Source organism: Pipistrellus hanaki, assembly GCF_964339955.1.
Source record: "Pipistrellus hanaki genome assembly, chromosome: 1".
Classification (NCBI taxonomy): Eukaryota; Metazoa; Chordata; class Mammalia; order Chiroptera; family Vespertilionidae; genus Pipistrellus; species Pipistrellus hanaki.
The window spans coordinates 179,087,720-179,107,807 of record NC_140503.1 but is presented as its reverse complement, the minus strand read 5'-3'; the positions used below and the strand labels follow the sequence as shown (position 1 = coordinate 179,107,807).

At 43.0% G+C, this 20,088-nt stretch overlaps 2 protein-coding genes across 6 annotated transcripts in view; both read left to right on the top strand.

The window, feature by feature from the left end:
- Positions 1-1,759: 1,759 nt before the first annotated feature.
- On the top strand, positions 1,760-12,896 carry ARL9 (ARF like GTPase 9). Of its 5 annotated transcripts, XM_084899496.1 has the most exons (5): positions 1,760-2,207; positions 2,470-2,556; positions 6,603-6,765; positions 9,857-10,032; positions 12,118-12,869. In XM_084899496.1, exons 1-5 carry the CDS (start codon positions 1,950-1,952, stop codon positions 12,295-12,297), a joined length of 864 nt encoding a protein of 287 aa, XP_084755622.1. In that variant the 5' UTR covers positions 1,760-1,949; the 3' UTR covers positions 12,298-12,869. The 5 variants fall into 5 exon arrangements, with proteins under 5 accessions (XP_084755622.1, XP_084755623.1, XP_084755626.1 ...); XM_084899497.1 differs by lacking the exon at positions 2,470-2,556; XM_084899500.1 differs by lacking the exons at positions 2,470-2,556; positions 9,857-10,032 and having other exon boundaries at positions 2,075-2,207; positions 12,118-12,896.
- A 3,955-nt stretch (positions 12,897-16,851) lies between these two features.
- Positions 16,852-20,088, top strand: part of SPMAP2L (sperm microtubule associated protein 2 like) — a gene marked incomplete at both ends in the record, with an annotated part of 38,445 nt that continues 35,208 nt past the window's right edge. The window contains one exon of the mRNA XM_084881259.1: positions 16,852-17,509. Coding sequence (XP_084737385.1) covers positions 16,852-17,509 — 658 coding nt within the window. The remainder of the gene's footprint in view (positions 17,510-20,088) is intronic.

The window sequence follows — 20,088 nt, the reverse complement described above, 5'->3', positions numbered from 1 at the left end:
AATCTCAGAGTGTTGGCCTGTGGACTGAAGGGTCCTGGGTTCAAGTCTGGTCAAGAGCACATGCCCAGGTTGTGGGTGATCAGTGATTCTCATTGATGTTTCAATCTTTCTCCCTACCCCTTCCTCTCTGAAATCAGTCTATAATAATAAAAGCGTAATATGCTAATTGGACTGGACATTATTCCAGCTGTCCTTCTGGACAAAGCTGCAGCGGGTGGGAGCTGCGGCGGAGATGGCAGAGGCCCCTGGCTGCGGGCGGAGGCCAGGGCCAATGTCCTTGCTCGAATTTCATGCATCCAGCCTCTAGTAAATATGTAAAATAAAAATAAAATTCTCTCCGACCCCTTCCTGCAAAGCCACAAAACTAATGGGATTGAGAGACCCCCGTTTTAACTTCCCTGAAAATCCATCATGTAAGTAAATTGAGGAGCAAACATTTTATTAAGTTATTAAACACAGCATTTTCAAGACTACTTGGACACTTCTAACCTTAAACATAGTTGCATCACTAAAGCCTTCTGGATCCTGCCATTCATTCATTGTTCCTTACAACCTAAATGAAACATAGATCTGATAAAAGTCATTTTATTGTGTAAGATAATTTTGTTTGTGAAATATACGAGGGTCCAATTTAACAAAATAAAAGAACATCCATATAATCAATTAAGAAACATTACAGAACCTTTGAAAAGCCCTGTGGATTTCCTAATTTGTTGCATATTGGATCATTTGGAGCCCCCAAAATTTTTTTATTTCCCCCCCCCCCCAGAGGGACGGGGAGAGAGAGAGACATCAATAACGAGAATCATGGATTAGCTGCCTCCTTTATGCCCCCCGGGTGGGGTAGGAAGATTGGCGGGGAGGGGGATTGGACCCAAAACCAGGACATGTGCCCTTGGCCAGAATAGAACCTGGGACTTTTATTTCTTAAAAATATATATTTTATTGATTTTCTTTTTAAAGAGAAAGGGAGAGGGATAGAGATCTAGAAACATTGACCAGCTGCCTCCTGCACACCCCCCTGCCGGGGATGTGTCCCCAACCAGGGTACATTCCCTTGACCGGGATGGAACCTGGGACCCCTCAGTCCGCAGACGGAGGCTCTATCCACTGAGCCAAACCGGTTTCGTGGAACGTGAGACTAATCAGCAGGCAGACTCTAGCCACTCAGCAAAACCGCCTAGGGCTATATATATATATATATTTTAATACCCTGCATTCCTAGTAGCTATGATCCTGGCAGACTTAATTTGATCAAGAATTTTGAAAGCAAAATATGAGAATTTGAAATCAGGACCATTCACGTTCCTGTTTTCCCCTGAGCATCCTGGACAATTTCTAGATACTACCAGGTCACAGACCGCCCCCAACACAGACCTCCTCGCAACACAGATATTGTACTACCGGTAGTTAAGTTGGCACTGGCGGGAGGGCGAGGAGATACCTGACTTCACTCTCTAGGCTTGCGATTAATAACGGGATAGGGAGGGCGTCCTCTGCGAATCCTCAGCGCTCTGACCCCTGGGGTCCTTCTGATGGGAGACCGCGGGGCTGGGTGGGCGTGGGGTGACTCGGGGGAGGTGAGACGCTTCCATCTGGACCGTGTGGAGACGCCCTGCCTGGCGCCCCTCCCGAGGAGTGGCCCCTGGAGACGCCTTTTCCTGCGCTGCCAACCTGCCACTCAGCTCTCAGGCTCCCTCTGTCTGGTCCTGACCCTCCTTCGCCTTCCTCCACCCCCGGGTTTGGCGAATCTGCAGCCCGCAGCCCGGGAGGTGAGAGCGGGCAGTGCCAGCTGCCGGCGGGTGCAGCCCGCACGCCGCGGGGAGTGCGGGGCGGTCTGCGCCACGCGGATCTACGTGGGTCTACGACTGCGCCCTCCCCGCCCCACAGGGCCACGCCTGGCGGGACGGGACAGCTGCACGCAGGAGGGAGGGAAACTGGCTGTGACGATGGAGAGGGGGAAGGTGAAGAAGAAAGACAAGGGAAAGGAGGCGGAAAAAGGAAAGGAGGACAAAGAGAAAAGGAAGGACTCGGAGAAGGAGAAAACGAAGGATAGAGAAAAGGAGAAGGGAAAAGGGAAGGAGGAGAGAAGTAGAAATAAAGAGGAGGACAAGAAAAAAGAGAGCGAGAGTGACAAAGAGAAAGAACAGTTGAAGGGAAAAGAGGACGACCGCAGAGTCTTAGGAAAGCCCGTGCTGGAGCCGCCGGTAAGAGACACGCCTCGGCCCCTCTCCCCAAGGTCCAGGCCGGAGCCCAGCTCTGTTACGTCCCAGGCCCCTGCCCAGCGGGAGGGAGCTGGGGCTGCTGCGGGGGCTTTGTGCCCGGGTCAAGCTTCCTCTGCCCCTTCCCTTTGCCCACCCTCTCCCTAATCCCGACCTGCGTCTCATCAGAATCTAGTGTTGAAGAAGAGACGCAAGGAAAGGTCCTTTTGCGGCCCCTCCTCTTCCACTGCTCAGGGCCAGGTCACAGACCGACCCCAACACAGACCTCGCAACACAGAAACCCGCCCTGAACGCTCACTGCACGCGAGCTCGCTCTCCAAGTTCTTTCCGTTGGGTAAATTCTTTGGCGGAAGGTGCGGGGTTCCTCAGTTCGTGCCGCTGGGTTTTTGAAGTGTTTGGACATTTTCTGTGGGCATTGTGGTTACTGTTTCCATTATTTTCTGTTTTCGGACATCCAGAAGGGATGGTCACAAACGTTTTAACTGAGAGATCTCAGAAGCTAAAAGATAAATACCTATGATTTCAAGTGAGATCATAGGTATTTATCTTTTAGCTTCTGAGATCTCTCAGTTAAAACCATAGAGTAGTCAAAACCATAGAGCCAATAGAATGATGGTTGCCAGCTCCTCTGGGAGGGAGAAACGGGAGTTAGAATTTAATGAGAACAGAGTTTGTTTTACAAAATGAAGAGAGTTCTGGAGATGGATGGCGGTGATGGTTGCACAACATTATGAATGACTGTGTTTCATACCACTTAACTACGCTTAGAACTAGTTAAGATGATACATTTTGTTATGTGTGTTTTACCACAGTTTTTAAAAAAATATTTTTATTGATTTTTTTTTTTTTTTTTTTAACAGAGAGAAAGGGATAGGGATAAAGAGTTAGAAACATCGATGAGGGAGACATATTGATCAGCCGCTTCATGCACACCTCCTACTAGGGTTGTGCCCACAACCAAGGTACATGCCCTTGACTGGAATCGAACCTGGGACCCTTCAGTCTGCAGATTGATGCTCTATCCACTGAGCCAAACCAGTCAGGGCTGTATTTTACCACAGTTTTAAGAATTGGGGTGGGGTGTGGAGAGAAAATAAAAGCCAGGCATCATTTGGGTCAGTTTAGTGAGCTCTGTGCGCCTGAGCTCCTGGGCTCAGAGCTGCTTCCAGTTCTAAACAATGTAATTATTCATATAGATTTGATCTTTGGTAAAACACAGACTGCATAGATCCATCTGTAATTAAAGGAATAACTTCTGACAAGAAACAGTGGTGTTTGGAATCACATTTTTGTGTCTGAACTATTGCTTTACTATAATCCCAGATTTCCTTAGATTATAAACATAATGAAGCATGTGGTTTAGACTAAAAGGTAAGCAAAATATGAAGCATCAGTGCCTGCTGAATTTCTGGATAAGGTGAGTCAACTTAGCGATGTGGTTGGAAAGGGAATAGGAAACTTTTCTCATGATATTTCACGTTATTTTAGGTACCACTAAGAAAGAAAGGGAAAAAAAAGGTTTCCAACAAAAGTAAGACATACCATGGATTATAAAATCCTCATTTAAAGATAATAAAATGTGAAACAAATTTTTTATCTTAGAATTGATTAAATATTGAGGTATCCTGAGAGGGCCACTGTGGAGATAATGAGGGGGACACATGCCACACCCTGTGTCCATTTCTTGGTGCCACCATTGCTTTAAATGATGCAGTTTTAAACCATCCAATCAAGTCTCCTTTGTACATGAAGTCACTCTTCCTTACCAGTCACTCCCAGAATGACATTATTATTTTTAGATGCAGCCCAACCAGTGTGGCTCAGTGGATGAGCATGGATCTATGAACCAGAAAGTCACGATTGGGCTGGATCCCCTGTAGGAAGTGGGCAGGCAGCAGCCAATCAATGATTTTCATCATTGATGTTTCTATCTCTCTCTTCCTCTCAGAAAACAATTTTTAAAAAAATAGATGTAGCCCTAGTTGGTTTGGCTCAGTGGATAGAGCGTTGGTCTGCAGACTGAAGGGTCCCAGGTTTGATTCAGGCCAAAAAGCACATGCCTGGGTTATGGCCTCTATCCCCAGTGGGGGGCATGCAGGAGGCAGCCAATCAAGACAGCCAATGATTCTGTCTTATCATTGATGTTTCTCTCTCTCTCTCTCTCTCTCTCTCTCTCTCTCTCTCTCTCTGAAATCAATAAAGAAATACATTTAAAAAAATAGATATGATGGAGAGAGGAAACATCTATGGAAATACCATTTGCTTTAAAACCATCAAGAATTTACTCTAAAAACAAACATGCACCTTTTCAAATTCTGTTATTCGGTAGATAGTCTTCACAAAGCATGCTTTCTACACAAGTCTGAATTAGAGCAGACCTTAAAACATCCTACTTGCACATGAATCTTATTATAAAGTAAAATAAAAGTGGGATAAACATTCTAGTGCTGTTGGGAATCTTTTTTTCTCTTTTTCTTTTTTAATCTAAAATCTAGTCTAAATCTAATATCAACATTTAGTGTTCAATGTATAAGATTACTGTTATTTTTAAAACAGTGGCATTGAAGACATTTACTGGTGGGGTTTTTGTTTATTTTTTTGTGCATGAGAAACTTCTTTAGGAGGCTATTTGGGAAATAGAATTAGTTTTCTGTGAGCAGTCTGGCTGAATTGTTGCTCATTTATTACTATTCACATTGAAATGTGTATCCTAAAAGTCACCTTTCTGAGCACTCTGACCTTTCTATTTCTTTCTTCATACCAGCTTGCCCTTGTTGTCCCTCAATCATTTATCATAAAAATTTCTAAGGCTGTTATGTTGATGGAATGTTTCCAAAGTTTACATCTATTTCAAGAGGTTTTTACATCAGGTTCTCTATATATGCTCATTTGTCAATGGAACTGATTTAGCACCTTCTATAATCCTAGCCTTTTCTTTAATCATGATGCTTATATTTAAAAGTATTAGAGGGGAACCTCGCCTTAAGAGCTTTTAATCTAATGATCCAATTGGAAGGACAAGGCAGATCAATGAGACCTTAGATGTTTATATGCTGGGCGGCACAGTTAATACTGGAGGCACCATGGAGGTACCAAGATCCCAAACAGCAATGATATATATATATATCTGGCTGTGTTCAACACTGAACACAGCCAGATGGAGTTCCTGGAGAGTAAGCCCCCTTTCTCACTAGTTACAGGATAGCTCCTTTGTTATCCTGTAAGCAGGCTATAATATTATATATATATATTATATATATATATATTATATATATATATTTTATATATATATATATATATATATATATATATATATATATATATATACACACTGAGTGGCCAGATTATTATGACCACCTGACATTTGTAGGCAAATTAGCCATACACTGCATCATATGGGATATGGAAGCCGAAGGCCTGTTCGAACACCTTTGCTGTCTGCAGTTACCAAGATAAAACATCTCCAATTTGTACAGGAACACAAGGATTGGACAGCCGAGCATTGGAAAAAGTCATGTGGTCCGATGAATCACATTTCCAGTTGCATCATGCAGATGGCAGAGTGAGAATTTCGCAGAAAAAGCATGAAAACATGCACCCCACATGCATGAGTACAACCCTTCAGGCTGGTGGAGGCAATGTTATGGTTTGGGGCATGTTTTCCTGGCATGATTTGGGTCCTTTAGTTTATGTGGAACAACCTCTGAATAGCACAATATACCTAAGTATCGTTGCTGATCAAGTTCATCCTATCATGTTGATGGTGTATCCCAATGGAGATGGCTTCTTCCAATAAGACAATGTGCCATGCCACAGTGCTCATATTGTGCAGGAGTGGTTTCAAGAACATGAGGGAGACTTTATCTTGCTTAGGTGGCCCCCACCATCACCAGATCTCAATCCCATTGAGCATTTGTGGGACGAAGTTAAAAGGGCCATCAGGCAGCTGGTTCCACAACCATCAAATCTCACAGAACTGGACAGTGTCATCAGGCATGGTGTCAGGTTCCTCACATCACCTTTCAGCATCTCGTGGAGTCAATGCCAAGAAGAATCGCCGCAGTATTGAAGGCAAAAGGTGGCCCAATGAAGTCCTGATGGGGTGGGCATAATAATCTGGCCACTCAGTGTATATAGTATTTATTTAATAGGTTGACCAGGAACTGGAGAATGGAGATGGAATATGCAATTAACACCACACAACTAATGGCTAATTATAAAATATAAACTGGTACAGTTATTAAATATTTTGTGAAGTTTCATGCTGGTTTACAATCCCACAAGTATTCCTGGGTCCTACCACAGGCAGGCACTCTGTCAGGGGCCAGGAAAACAAGGCCCTGACAGCATAGGTTTATTGACTTATCCTTTGTTTCACAGGAGAAAAATAATCATATCCTAGTGTTGGGCCTCGATGGAGCGGGAAAGACCAGTGTTCTCTACTCTCTAGCTTTAAACAGAGTCCAGCACAGCGAGGCACCCACCCAAGGTTTCCATGAAGTGTGCATCAACACTGAACACAGCCAGATGGAGTTCCTGGAGAGTAAGCCCCCTTTCTCACTAGTTACAGGATAGCTCCTTTGTTATCTGTAAGCAGGGTATAATATTATCAACATTGGGTCCTTGTGAAAAGTAATACTGGGCCAGGTTTTCCTAGAGATTTAGAAAGCATTTGTAGTTTAATACTGGAGTGCACTCTGAGGGAAATCACTTTCTGCTCTTTTTGTTATTTCCTCTTTCCAGTGGTGGTGACAAAGGGCAGTTGAGAGGAAGGCTTTATACCCCTTCAAAAGCAGCCTCCCTCCTCCCTTGTTACCCCAAGTCCACAGGCAATTTAAGTAACTATAGTGTGCTTCCTTCTCTACAGCCCCAACTACAGACAAACCCCAAACCTCTTCTTGTATACAGAGGGCAGCCCAGAAGCCCCTGCTCTATAGTCTTCTGGAGTCCCCTCCGCTCTAAATACTGCTGTTCCCAGAGTTTTGTCAGGTGCTCTTCTCTCTACATCCTTTCCTTGGTTGATTTCATCCATCCTCTGATGACTCCCAGATTTTTTTTTAAAAAAAACACATATTTTATTGATTTTCCACAGAGAGGAAGGGAGAGGGATAGAGAGCTAGAAACATCAATGAGAGAGAAACATTGACCAGCCGCCTCCTGCACACCCCCTTCCGGGGATGTGCCCGCAACCAATGTACATGCCCTTCACCGGAATCGAACCTGGGACCTTTCAGTCCGCAGACTGACGCTCTATCCACTGAGCCAAACTGGTTTCAGCGACTCCCAGATTTATCTGTCCACCCCAAACATATTCAAATGTCACCTCGCATTCCACCTGGCTGTCGCATTGCCCTCTCAAATCTAACGTCAAAGCAAAATGCTTGAGTTGTCTCCCTATCTGTTCCTATTCTTATAATCCACTGATCAGGACCTATGAAATTGCTCAAGACAGAAAACCCAGAGTCACCCTTGTTTGCTCCTTCTGTACCCCACCTCCCGTAAAACACTATTTACAACAAATCTCACATTCATCAGTTACAGCCTTTCCTACGTACTCTTATTTGAGTTGGAACCTCTATTATCGCCTACTTAGATGACTGCAGTTACCTTTTTGATTTTGCTATCATTCAGATACAAAGAGAAAATGAGCAGAGAAATTGATACACCTGTAAGCAAATCTTTAAGAAAAAAAGCATGAATTCGGAATAGAGGTTTCAACTTGCCCAGAAGCTGTAGAAGAAATAATTATTTTGACCAAATAAATAGCTTAAAAAAATAGTTTCAAAATATTAAAATGAAAAGGAAGGAATAAAGGAAGGGGAGGAAGAACCCAACTAGGGGGAGAAATGGACAGGTCTATCATTGGAATGAGGGATTTCAACATAGTATATGTCAATTTTTCAAAGCATCAAGGAGAGAAAAATCTGCAAAGATGCACAAACTTGGAACTTAATCAACAAGTTTGATCTATTGGACAATATAAAATTGTCTAATTAGTCTAATTTACTTACACACAACAGCTAAAATACACATTCTCAAATGCTCATGGAACTTTTATCACAATTGACCACTCACGGGGGTGTACAGCAAGTCTTAGCATATTTCCAAGGAACAGGCATCATCAAAACATGTTCTCTGACTGTGCTGCAGTTAAGTTGGAAGTTAATAACTGAAATAAAAATCCCTACATACGTAAAACGTCAGGTATCGGGAAAGAAATGAACACAAATATTCATTCTTGTTTAAACTAATATATTTAAATCATATGAACAACTTAGAAACTTATACAACATCCTTTAAAAATTAAAACCACAAAATACTTCAAAGACTGACTCAATACAAAGGGAAATAATGGAATATAAAGACCCTTTCCCATTAGTATGGTAAATGTTTTTATTGATTCCTAAAACAGCGGTCTGCAAACTTTTTCTATAAAAGGCCGAATAGTGAATAGTTTAGGCCTCGTGGGCCACCTGGTCTCTGTGGCCACTACTCAACTCTGAGGTTAGAGTGGGAAAACAGCCACAGACAATGTGGAATTAAATCCACATGTTTGTTCTAAAAAAGCTGTATTTGTAGACACTGAAATGTAAATGTGGTATAATGTCCACATGTCATGAAATAGTATTCTTTCTTTTTCTTTCAAATGTTTAAAACTGTAAAATTTCCCAGCTGGCATGGCTCGGTGGTTGAGCATCAACCTATGAACCAGGAAGTGACAGATCAATTCCCTGTCAGGTGACATGCCTGGGTTGCAGGCTTGATCCCCAGTGTGGGGTGTGCCGAAGGATCAATGATTCTCTCTCATCATTGATGTTTCTATCTCTCTCTCTCTCTCTCTCCCTTCCTCTCTGAAATTAATAAAAATATATTTCAAAATTAAAAAAAAATAAAACTATAAAAATCCATTCTTTCTTTGTGGGCTGTACAAAAATAGACAGTGGGCCAGATTTAGACTGTTTGCCATAGTTTGCCAACCCCTGTCCTAGGAGAAAAAATAAAAACTAAATTCATTGTGTATATAATACTGTCATTAACTGAAAAGTTTCTTCTGAGAAGAATCAGTAGAATGAAATAATCCAAAGGCACTTTTTTTTCTTAGGCAAGTATTAGTGAATGCCCACAGGATTATATTAACTCTCAGTACAAAATTAAGAAGAGAAATTCTGGGATTTTGGCTAAGGAAAACATTGTGCAGGTGAGGCTACCCAATGAATTCAGTCCACCTAAAAATTATTTTAGAGAAATGTGTTTTAATCCATCATCCTGAATTATTTTAGTAGCTATTCCCATTTTTTATTTATTATTATTATTATTATTATTTTAGCTATAACTGATGGACATGCAGGGATTGCCATGGCTGCTATGTATAATAGGCATCCACTGTAGTATTTAGTATTGTATTTCATGCTGAACCTTCATGTTCCAGAATGACTAATTCACTTGTGGAGGTAAATATCTCCACCCACTCCTTCCCCAGTGACGTCTCTCTGGTGGTTCTCAGGCGGTACACTCTAAGCCAGTGGCATTAGGACCCCTGCACAGTGTTCAGAAGTTATGTGACTGTGCCTTTCCGACCCCCCTCGGAGAATGTGGCTGTGATTTTTTGTGTCTTCTTCCCCTGCTCTTTGTAGTTGGTGGTAGTGAACCTTTCCGGTCCTATTGGGACATGTACGTGTCCAGGGGATTGCTGCTCATCTTTGTGGTGGACTCAGCAGATCACAACAGGTTACCTGAAGCCAAGAAATACCTTCATCGGCTAATTAAAATAAACCCTATCATCCCTCTGGTTGTATTTGCAAACAAACAGGTAAAAAAAAAAAAATCTGTGCACATATAATTTGTACTCAATAGCTTTATCATTAACACAAGAAATAGAAATGTCTACTTTTAGCAAGTAAATATTAAACAGCATGCTGTACAGTCAGCTCAATTTAAACTTATTAGGTCTACTGGATTATAAACACCTTGAATGTAGAGACTGATATTCATCTTTGTGTCCCACAAATATGTGTTAAATTTTATTCAATAAACATTTGCTGATTATTGATGTCAACGAAATTTTTGTGTCTACCATGTAAAAAAGAAATTTAGATCAATTAGACATATCTGAATTTATTTCATACACATACATTAACATTATTAAACATCCATGGAGAAATGGAATGTTGTATATTGTTGGTGGAAAATAATATGGGAGGTTCCTGAAAAAATTAAATGTATAATTCCCATATGATCCAGCAAGTGAAAAAAATTGAAAGCAGGGACTCAAACGAATATTTGCACACCATGTTCATATCAGAATTATCCCTGATGGGCTTTTACCATTACAAGGAGCCTCTCTTCCATCCAACACCATCCTTCTATTTATTTCCTCTCAAATTCCACCAGTGAATTTCTTAACTTGAGATATCATTCACATGTCACTGGACCCATTTTATAACACTGGACCCAGTGTTATAAAATCACTCAGGCCCTAAGACTACATGAATTCAGGAGTCAGAAAGCAATCTGTTGGACAACCGACATCCAGAGAGGTAATCAACTCTAGCCAGATACCAAGGTCAGCACATCAGGAAGACTCATGGATTCCCAGTGATGGAATCTGATAGGTTCATATTAGTACAAGAAAAAAAACACACAAAACGCACTTTTGAATCATTCCCAGACATTTTTTTAATATATATTTTATTGTTTGTTTTTTTTTACAGAGAGGAAGAGAGAGGGATAGAGAGTTAGAAACATCCATGAGAGAGAATCATCAATCAGCTGCTTCTTGCCTGCCCCCTACTGGGGCCCACAACCAAGGTACTTGTCCTTGGCCAGAATTGAACCTGGCACCTTTCAGTCTGCATGCAGGCCAAAGCTCTATCCATGGAGCCAAACCAGTTTCTGCCATTCCCAAACATTTTTAAATGCTCCCCTAAACCTTAGGGAGAACACTATGAAACAACAAAAGCCAGTTACAAATGCAACTTTTAACCTACTGTCTTGCTTGATTTTAAAGAAGGTTTTGACCATGCCATGCCATGCAGCAGAAGTATGGGTTTTCTGTTTCATTTTAATCTCTTCTCTTTATGCCTCTCTCTCCCTGTGGGTTTCCTTCCTTTAAACCTTCCCCATCTTACCCTCTTTCTCTCCACCTGTCCTCTTCTCTAGGCCTCTTTCTCCTATCACTTCATTTTCTAAATCCATTTCCTCCCTGCTCCTTTCTCTGTCTCCCTTCACCCTGCAAAATTTGACCCAATTTTTTTGGTTGAGTAGAAATAATGGTCACAAAAGAAAACTCACAATGGCAAGTGCTATAATTAATAAAATGTGATATGGCCCTAATCGGTTTGGCTCAGTGGATAGAGTGTCAGCCTTCGGACTGAGGGTCTTGGGTTGATTCTGGTAAAGGACATTTTCCTTGATTGCGGGTACATCCCCAGTAGGGAGTGTGCAGGAGGCAGCTGAATCGATGTTTCTCTCTCGCTGAGGTTTCTAACTCCCTATTCCTCTCCCTTCCTCTATGTAAAAAAATTCAATAAAATATATTTTTAAAAATAAAATGAGATATGGGCAAATAGTTAATGAATTAAGTATCTCTTTAGATTTAAAATAATTGATCCTATTAAATATAATTCTGGGAAAATAGAAAAAGTTAGAAGCAGATTGACTGTACTGTTTAGAAAATTGATTAAGGTGTTATATCGGTTTAACTTTATTCCAAAAAAATATTTTTGATGATAATGCATAAATAAGGGTTTAATTCTGATGAAAACATTTATATTCAACAACCAATAGGGTCATAATACTGGGGTCACAATATCCTCCATATTAAAATGAATGTGGGGTGGTTGAGAGCAATAAATGCAAAATAACCAAAATTTTTCCATCTCTTTCATTCTTTAAGGATCTGAAAGCAGCCTATCACATTACAGACATCCATGAAGCTTTGGGATTATCTGACGTGGGAAATGACAGGACGATGTTCTTGTTTGGGACCCAAGTGACTGAGAATGGCTCAGAGATACCGTCCGCCATGCAAGATGCCAAAGACCTGATTGCACACCTGGCTACACGTATGCAGTGACGAAGCGAGGCCCACCGTGGCTCACCACCTGGAAGTCAGCAGGGAGTGTTGCCTGGCAGGCTTGAAGCCAAAGGTTTCCACTTTTAAATAAAAAGCAGGCCATTTCCTATTTTCTCAATGCATGGCATATATACAAAGATAATGTTAATTGATTAAAAGCATCTCTTTATTTCGATTTTGAACTTTAAAAGTATTAGTAGCACAACGCATTTGGGGGAATTTGGAGTTTTAAGCAACAAAATTAAAACGAACATTAGCAAATATATATCCCATTTTGTAGTTTTTCAATGACATGAGATTTATATTGACATTTTTATTTTTTATTTTTATTTTTTTAAAATAAATCTTTATTGTTTGGATTATTAAAGTTGTTCCTCTTTTTTCCACCCTTAGCTCCCCTCTATCTGGTTCCCACCCCACCCTCTGCCCTTACCCCCCCCACACACTGTCCTCATCCATAGGTGAACGATTTTTGTCTAGTCTCTTCCCACACCCCCTACACCCTTTTTCCCTCTGAGAAGTGTCAGTCCACTCCCTTTCAATGTCCTTGATTCTATTATATTCAGCAATTTCAGATGTTTGCCTATGCTGCCATCTTAGTTTCTCTTATATTGACATTTTAATAAATTTTTCTCTTTTTAAGTAAAAATCCAGGTTTCTCTCCTTTAAGTATATGAGTTTGACACTGTAAAGAAATATTGGGGTAGTACAATGAGAAAAAGTAAGCAGCTCTGGCTGGTGTGGCTCAGTTGGTTGGGCATTATCCATGCACTGAAAGGTTGCTAGTTGAATTCCACATCAGGGCACATGCCAACCCTTCCATACCCCCCTCCCCCCAAAAAAGAAAGAAATGTAAAAGGAATTCCTTCAAGCAGGACTTATTTTTATTTTATTTTTTAAATATATTTTTATTTATTTCAGAGAGGAAGGGAGAGGGAGAGAGAGATAGAAATATCAATGATGAGAGAGAATCATTGATCAGCTGCCTCCTCCACACCGCCACTGGGGATAGAGCCCACAACCCAGGCATGTGCCCTTGACCAGAATCGAACCCAGGACCCCTCAGTCTGCAGGCCGATGCTCTATCCACTGAGCCAAACCAGCTAGGGCAGGACTTGTTTTTTAAAAATAAGAGAGCCTGGCCAGGCTTGACTCAGTGGTTGAGCATCAACCTATGAACCAGGAGTTCATGGTTTGATTCAGTCAGGACACTTACCTGAGTTGCAGGCTTTGAGTGAGCCCCAATAGTGGGTGAGCAGGAGATAGCCAATTAATGATTTTCTCTCATCATTGATGTTTCTATCTCTCCCCCTTCCTTCCTCTCTAAAATCAATAAAAACATATTAAAAATAAATAAATAGAAAAAAGTAGGCAGCCGAGACCGGTTTGGTTCAGTGGAAGAGCGTCGGTCTGGAGACTGAGAGGTCCCGGGTTCGATTCCGGTCAAGGGTATGTACCTTGGTTGCGGACACATCCCCGGTAGGGGGTGTGCAAGAGGCAGCTGATCGATGTTTCTCTCTCATTGATGTTTCTAGCTTTCTATCTTTTCCCTTCCTCTCTGTAAAAAATCAATAAAATATATTAAAAATAAAAAAATAGGATAAAAAAGAAAAAAGAAAAAAAGTAGGCACTATTAAATTCACACAAAAATATAAATTAACAGCATTCAGAAAGATGTAGGAAAAGCTTCTCTTTTAGAAGCCTGTTCTATTAGATGAGGAACATTGTGGGAATTTGTTTTTTAAATATTTGACATTTTTCTTTTATATATGAGCTTATTTCACTAGACATAGCTATGTTTACCTACAGATACGATATAAATCCAACTTTTAATCTAGTGCCTTGTTTTGACTAAAAAAAAAAAAAAAAAAAAAAAAAAAAAAGCGACTTTATTTCTATTCCAGCATGTAAGAAGTTTGGAAGTCTCCACTGTTCTAACAAGTAAAAAGGTGAACAGACTGAAAAATCAACAGTTCTTCTAGGATCCACAAGAGAGGTGAAGACACAGGCTGCCCCAAGACTGGAGAAACCAATAAGAGAATCCAGAGAAGGATAAGTTGCCAAAGCAGAGACTCAATGGGGAACCACTCCTGGGAACCAGTGCCAGGGTTTGGGAACCGGAACTGTAATGAACCAATTGCTGGAGGCTCAGCGTGGATCATTCTGAGTGTTAAACACTCCAGGAAGACCCAGCCGTATGGGGGCCTCTACATTTTGTGAGGTTTACCTCCAGAGCTTGACCAGATTCCCACAATAAATATCACAGAAAAATCCCCGGGTGTTTCCAGGGTTGGAGAAAAGGAGCCTTTTTCTTTTTTTTAAATCCTAACTGAGGATATTTTCCCATTGATTTTTAGAGAGAGTGGAAAGACAGAAACATCGATGCGAGAGAAGCACATTGTTTGCTTGCCTCCTGCATGAGTCCTGACCAGGGCCCAGGCAGGGGAGGAGCCTGCAACCAAGGTATATGCCCTTGACTGAAATTGAACTTGGGGCCCTTTGGTCCACAGGCTACAGAAGGAACCATTTTGGTCCAAAATGGCTACAGAAGGAACCATTTTTAAATATGCCACAGCACTCTACTCTTATTAACAAAGTCTGACCTCTGGGGAAACTAGTTAACCAGAGTCTAACCTGCAGAATTATTCTCAGAGCCCAAATCTAGCAATCTAGCCCAGTGGTCGGCAAACTCGTTAGTCAACAGAGTTAAATATCAACAGTACAACGATTGAAATTTCTTTTGAGAGCCAAATTTTTTAAATTTTAACTTCTTCTAACGCCACTTCTTCAAAATAGACTTGCCCAGGCCATGGTGTTTTTGTGGAAGAGCCACACTCAAGGGGCCAAAGAGCCGCATGTGGCTCGAGAGCCGCAGTTTGCAGACCACAGCTCTAGCCCAACTTCAAGACTACAGTAACTTAGATATTGTAATTTTGGCAAAAAAATTAAACAGATCAATGGAACAGATTAGAATGCCCAGAAATAGACCCTGATAAATACAATCAACTGATTTTTGACAAAGGAACAAAGGCAAGTCAATGGAGCAAAATAAAATATTTTCAGCAAATGATAACTGGAAGAACTAGACATACACATGCAACAACAACCAAAAAGAATATAGACCCAGACCCCGCAACCTTCACAAAAATACAAAAATTAACTCAAAGTGGGTACCAATATAAAACCAAAGGCATGATCCATGAAAGAAAGAATAAGCTGGACTTCATTAAAATAAAATCATTCTGCTCTGCAAAAGACACTGTCAAAAGAATGAGAAAAAAACAAACAGACAAACAGTTCTCAGAATGGGAAAAAATAGTTGCAAAATAAACATCTGATAAAGTACCGTCACTCAAAATAGACAAAGCACTCTTAACAATAACAAAAGCAAGCTGATTTAAAAATGGACCAAAAACCTTAAGAGACACCTCACCGAAGAAAATATACTGGTGACAAAAGCTGCTTCACAACATATGTTATCAGGGAAATGCAAATTAAAAAAAAACTGCACACCATCATATATCTATTAAAATGGCTAATATCCAGGACACTGACAGCACCACATGCTGATGGGGATGTGGAGCAACAGGAACTCTCATTCAGAGATTCAAAGTTAAAATTGTCCCCATCACTGGGCCCTGCTAACCTCTACTTGGCTTCATTCTCCAGATTCCCTGGGTGAGGAACATTCGCCTACAACATGCGTACACTAGTAAAGCTCACGATCCCGGAGTAAGACGGACCCTCTCCTAAAGCAGCCGTCCAGCAGCTCTCAGGGAGGGGCACTGATGGGCTCTGCCAGGGTCAGATATTCATCCCCGAACCAACCCCTGTGGTCATTCTGCCAGGACCAGCACTGGGCAAATGTGAAGGTCCAAGTGTAGGAAGAAGCTGAAATGGGAAATTGCTTGACATGTTAGAGAGGAGCAGGGAAGCTGGAATGTGGCCAGTCAGGGCAGAGCAGCCCACAGTAGACTGGAGAGAGAAGGGGGAGGGAGGGAGGGAGGGAGGGAGGGAGGGAGGGAGGGAGGGAGGGAGAGAGAGAGAGAGAGAGAGAGAGAGAGAGAGAGAGAGAGAGAGAGAGACAGACTAGATCGCCCACAGGGCCCCTTATGGTGCAAAGCTTGGAGTTCATTCTAAACGGGTTGGCGTGTCCTGATTGGAGATCGGCCAACTCAGAACACCAGTCTGGAAGGCATTGCAGAATCCAGCGGCCTGGACTGTCCATCTCAGCCTTCTACGGAGAACCCGTGCCAGGGAACCTAACGAAGACTCGGCTGGGCTGTCTGAGGGGCGCTGCAAGTGGTCTGGAAGCTGGTACCTTCTGCCACAGGGTCTCCGCCACCGAGAGCAAGCCGGCAAGCACTTGCCCATTGACCCACAGAACAGCTGGTCAGGAGCGCGCACAAGGGTCTGTCTCCGGCTTCTCTCTCTGGGCGGAGCGCGCCTGTGGGCCCCTGGGCTGCGTCACGTCGCCTTGGCAACCACAGAACCTGTAGGGAGGAGGCCAGGCCAGGTTTGTGCGTCTGGTCTGTCCGGTGCCCGGTGCCCTCGATGCCCCCGGTGCGGGTGGGCTGGGGCAGGGCGCGGGCGGCAACCCATCCTTCTGCCTTCGCGCCAAAGCCAGCAGCCACCCAGCCAGCCAGGGTCCCGCGCAACGGGAGCCTAAAGATAAAGCCCATGGGTTTATCAGAGCTATCCGGTGGCCGTGAGAAGACAAAAATATCCACCAGCTCGAAAGCTGCCCGGGCGAACTTGGGCATCCTGAACGTGCTGGACCAACAGGAGCTGGATCCGGAGCTGGAGCCCAAGACGTCGGAGGCAGCCTCGGAGCCCTCGGAGCCCTCGGAGCCCTGTGAGCCCTATGAGCCCTACATCATCTGTGAACCCCCCCAATGCTGCGAGCCCCCTGAACCCTGTGCACTCAGCACCGTCTATGAATCCTCCGGGCCCTATGAGACCTACGGGTCCGGGTCCTCCGAGCAGAACCACTACGAGTCCTACGAGCTCCAGAAGCCCCAGGAGCCCCGCAAGCACTGCAAGCACAGCAAGCCCCAGGGGCCTGGCAAGTCCCAGGAGCACCGTGCGCACTATGAGCCCCAGAAGCTCCGTAAGTCCCAGGGGTCCCCAGGGGCCCACGAGGCCTACAGGAGTCACAAAGCCGAGCTGCCGCCTCACAACCTGCCGCGGACTTCTCTGTCTTCCCCCAGCGGTAGGTATGGGAACCCCACGTAAAACTGGGGGGTGGGAGGGCGGGGGTCCTGATGTGAAAGTTGGAGTGCTCCTTTTGTGTTAAAAGAAGATAACTTTAAAAAATTTTTTAATTGATTTTTTTACAGAAAGGAAGAGAGAGGGAGAGTTAGAAACATCAATGAGAGTCATCGATCAGCTGCCTCCTGCACACTCCCCAATTGGGATGTGCCCACAACCAAGGTACATGCCCCCCCCACCCCCCCACCGGAATCAAACCTTGGACCCTTCAGTCCGCAGGCCAACGCTCCATCCACTGAGCCAAACCGGTTTTGGCAGGAAGATGACTTTTGTGCCATTCATCTGCTGCCTTGCAGTCACCTCCTTTGGTTCCTGGGGGGATAACTGAGATGAGTAGCGAGAGAAATGGAATCTCTTCAGTCTCTCCTCCTTCCAGCGGATGACCTTCTAACTGTCTTGATTATCCATCGTCACTTCTCTCTCTCTCTCTTTTTTAAAAAAATATTTTTTAATTTGATTTTTTTGATTTTTTTTTTTTTTTTTTTAGAGAGGAAAGGAGAGGGATAGAGAGTTAGAAACATCGATGAGAGAGAAACATTGATCATCTGCCTCCTGAACACCCCCTACTGGGGATGTGCCCACAACCATGGTACATGACGTTGACCAGAATCGAACCCAGGACCCTTCAGTCTGCAAGCCGACACTCTATCCACTGAGCCAAACCGGTCAGGGCTATTGTCACTTTTTTTTGAAGCCCTTCGAAATTCTCCCCTACACTTAGCTACTGCATTCCTCTGGGTTGCCATTTTGAATATTATCTCTGTGATAGCATGTGAGAATTTGTATGTCGTCATTATGTTTCTCCCCAGCTAGAGGGACCGTTAAAGAGAGGATATTTTTGGTCAGTGTCTGGCACATGGTGACAAATCAAGAAATGCTAGCTACGATATTGTGAAAGCTGTAGTAACAAAAGACCCGCGGAGCAAGTGGTCAAAGAGTACATTTACCGAGTGCTTGCTGTATGCTCAGTCCTCACCATGTTCACGGGGTAGCACGGTTGGTGGGACTTGGGTGTGAACATCCTTTGCTCTGACCACACCAGCTCACGTCTGACCTCTCCGTGATGTCCTCCCATTCAAAGCAGTTAAACCTCATACTCTCCTTGACTCTTCTTTGTCAGCCTGGAGTTTATCATCTCTTGTTCCAGTTGCTCACATAATCTACCACCCATCCTACTGGCTCTTCGGCAAACCACCATACTTCTTCTGGCAAAACCCCTAATCCTGGTTAACCCCAACCACCCACCTTCTGCCTACACCTGAGCAGGTGACCACTGCTGTGAGAAATTCCATAATCATATTGCGTGCTTCTATTTCCGTTTCATGACAACTAATCTCAAGTGGCCCCTTGGCACTACCTAGCAACCCCACTTTATTCACCTAGTTACTTCTCACTCCTCCATCCTTCATACCTTTGACTCCCAGACTGCTGAAGGTCTTGAAGAAGTGACATTTATTTTATTTTTTATTATTATTATTTTTTAATATATTTTATTGATTTTGTACAGAGAGGAAGGGAGAGAGATAGAGAGTCAGAAACATCGATGAGAGAGAGTCATCGATCAGCTGCCTCTTGCACACCCGCTACTGGGCATGTGCCCGCAACCAAGGTACATGCCCTTGACCGGAATCGAACCCGGGACCTTTCAGTCCCCAAGCCGACGCTCTTTCCATTGAGCCAAACCGGTTTCGGCTGGAGTGACATTTTATAGTCCATGGTCGCCAATGGAATTACTTATTTCTTTGCAAATATCCCTAACTCCCTTGCCAATTCTTGTCCGCACTTGAGAAAACAGATGATGAGCCGAAACCGGTTTGGCTCAGTGGATAGAGCGTCGGCCTGAGGACTGAAAGGTCCCGCGTTCGATTCCAGTCAAGGGCATGTACGTTAGTTGTGGGCACATCCCCAGTAGGGGGCGTGCAAGAGGCAGCTGATGGATGATTCTCTTTCATTGATGTTTCCAACTCTCTATCCCCCTCTCTTCTTCTCTGTAAAAAATCAATAAAATATATTTAAAAAGAAAAAGAAAAAACATGATGACAACAAAAAAACAAACAACTATTTTGATCTTTAAATTCATGATCTCGAGCTTGGAGGTAGGCTCTCAGTACTTTCAGTGCTGCTTGGCAATCATACTGCATGTCCCTGGTCAGCTCATTTTCCAACACAGAAGCTATCAAACTACCAGCACCTGTCTATGTACTCTATCTTTTCTCCTGTTAATAACGGATGAACTGTCTTTGTTCCTATTAAAGGCCAATCTTCCAACCTCTATGTTGGATCTCATCCCATCCAACTGTAAGCTGCTTTTCTCCTAAAATGAGTCCTATCTCTCTTGCATCATTTTATTCCTCTCTCTACTGGATCATTGCTATCAGCACATGTACATGCAATAATAACTCCCATCTTAAGCAAGAAAACAAAACAAAACAAAACACTCCCTTATCCCCATGTACCCCTCCAGGTACCACTTCTTTAGACAAAAATTTCTCAAAATAGTTGTCTATAAGTCATTATTTC

Bases quoted from the DNA above. Each gene is read 5' to 3' on its own strand.
- ARL9 (XM_084899496.1), top strand. From the start codon at position 1,950: ATGGAGAGGGGGAAGGTGAAGAAGAAAGACAAGGGAAAGGAGGCGGAA. The intron at 2,557-6,602 runs GTAAATTCTTTG...TTTGTTTCACAG, and splicing joins CTCCAAGTTCTTTCCGTTGG to GAGAAAAATAATCATATCCT. The intron at 6,766-9,856 runs GTAAGCCCCCTT...TGCTCTTTGTAG, and splicing joins CCAGATGGAGTTCCTGGAGA to TTGGTGGTAGTGAACCTTTC.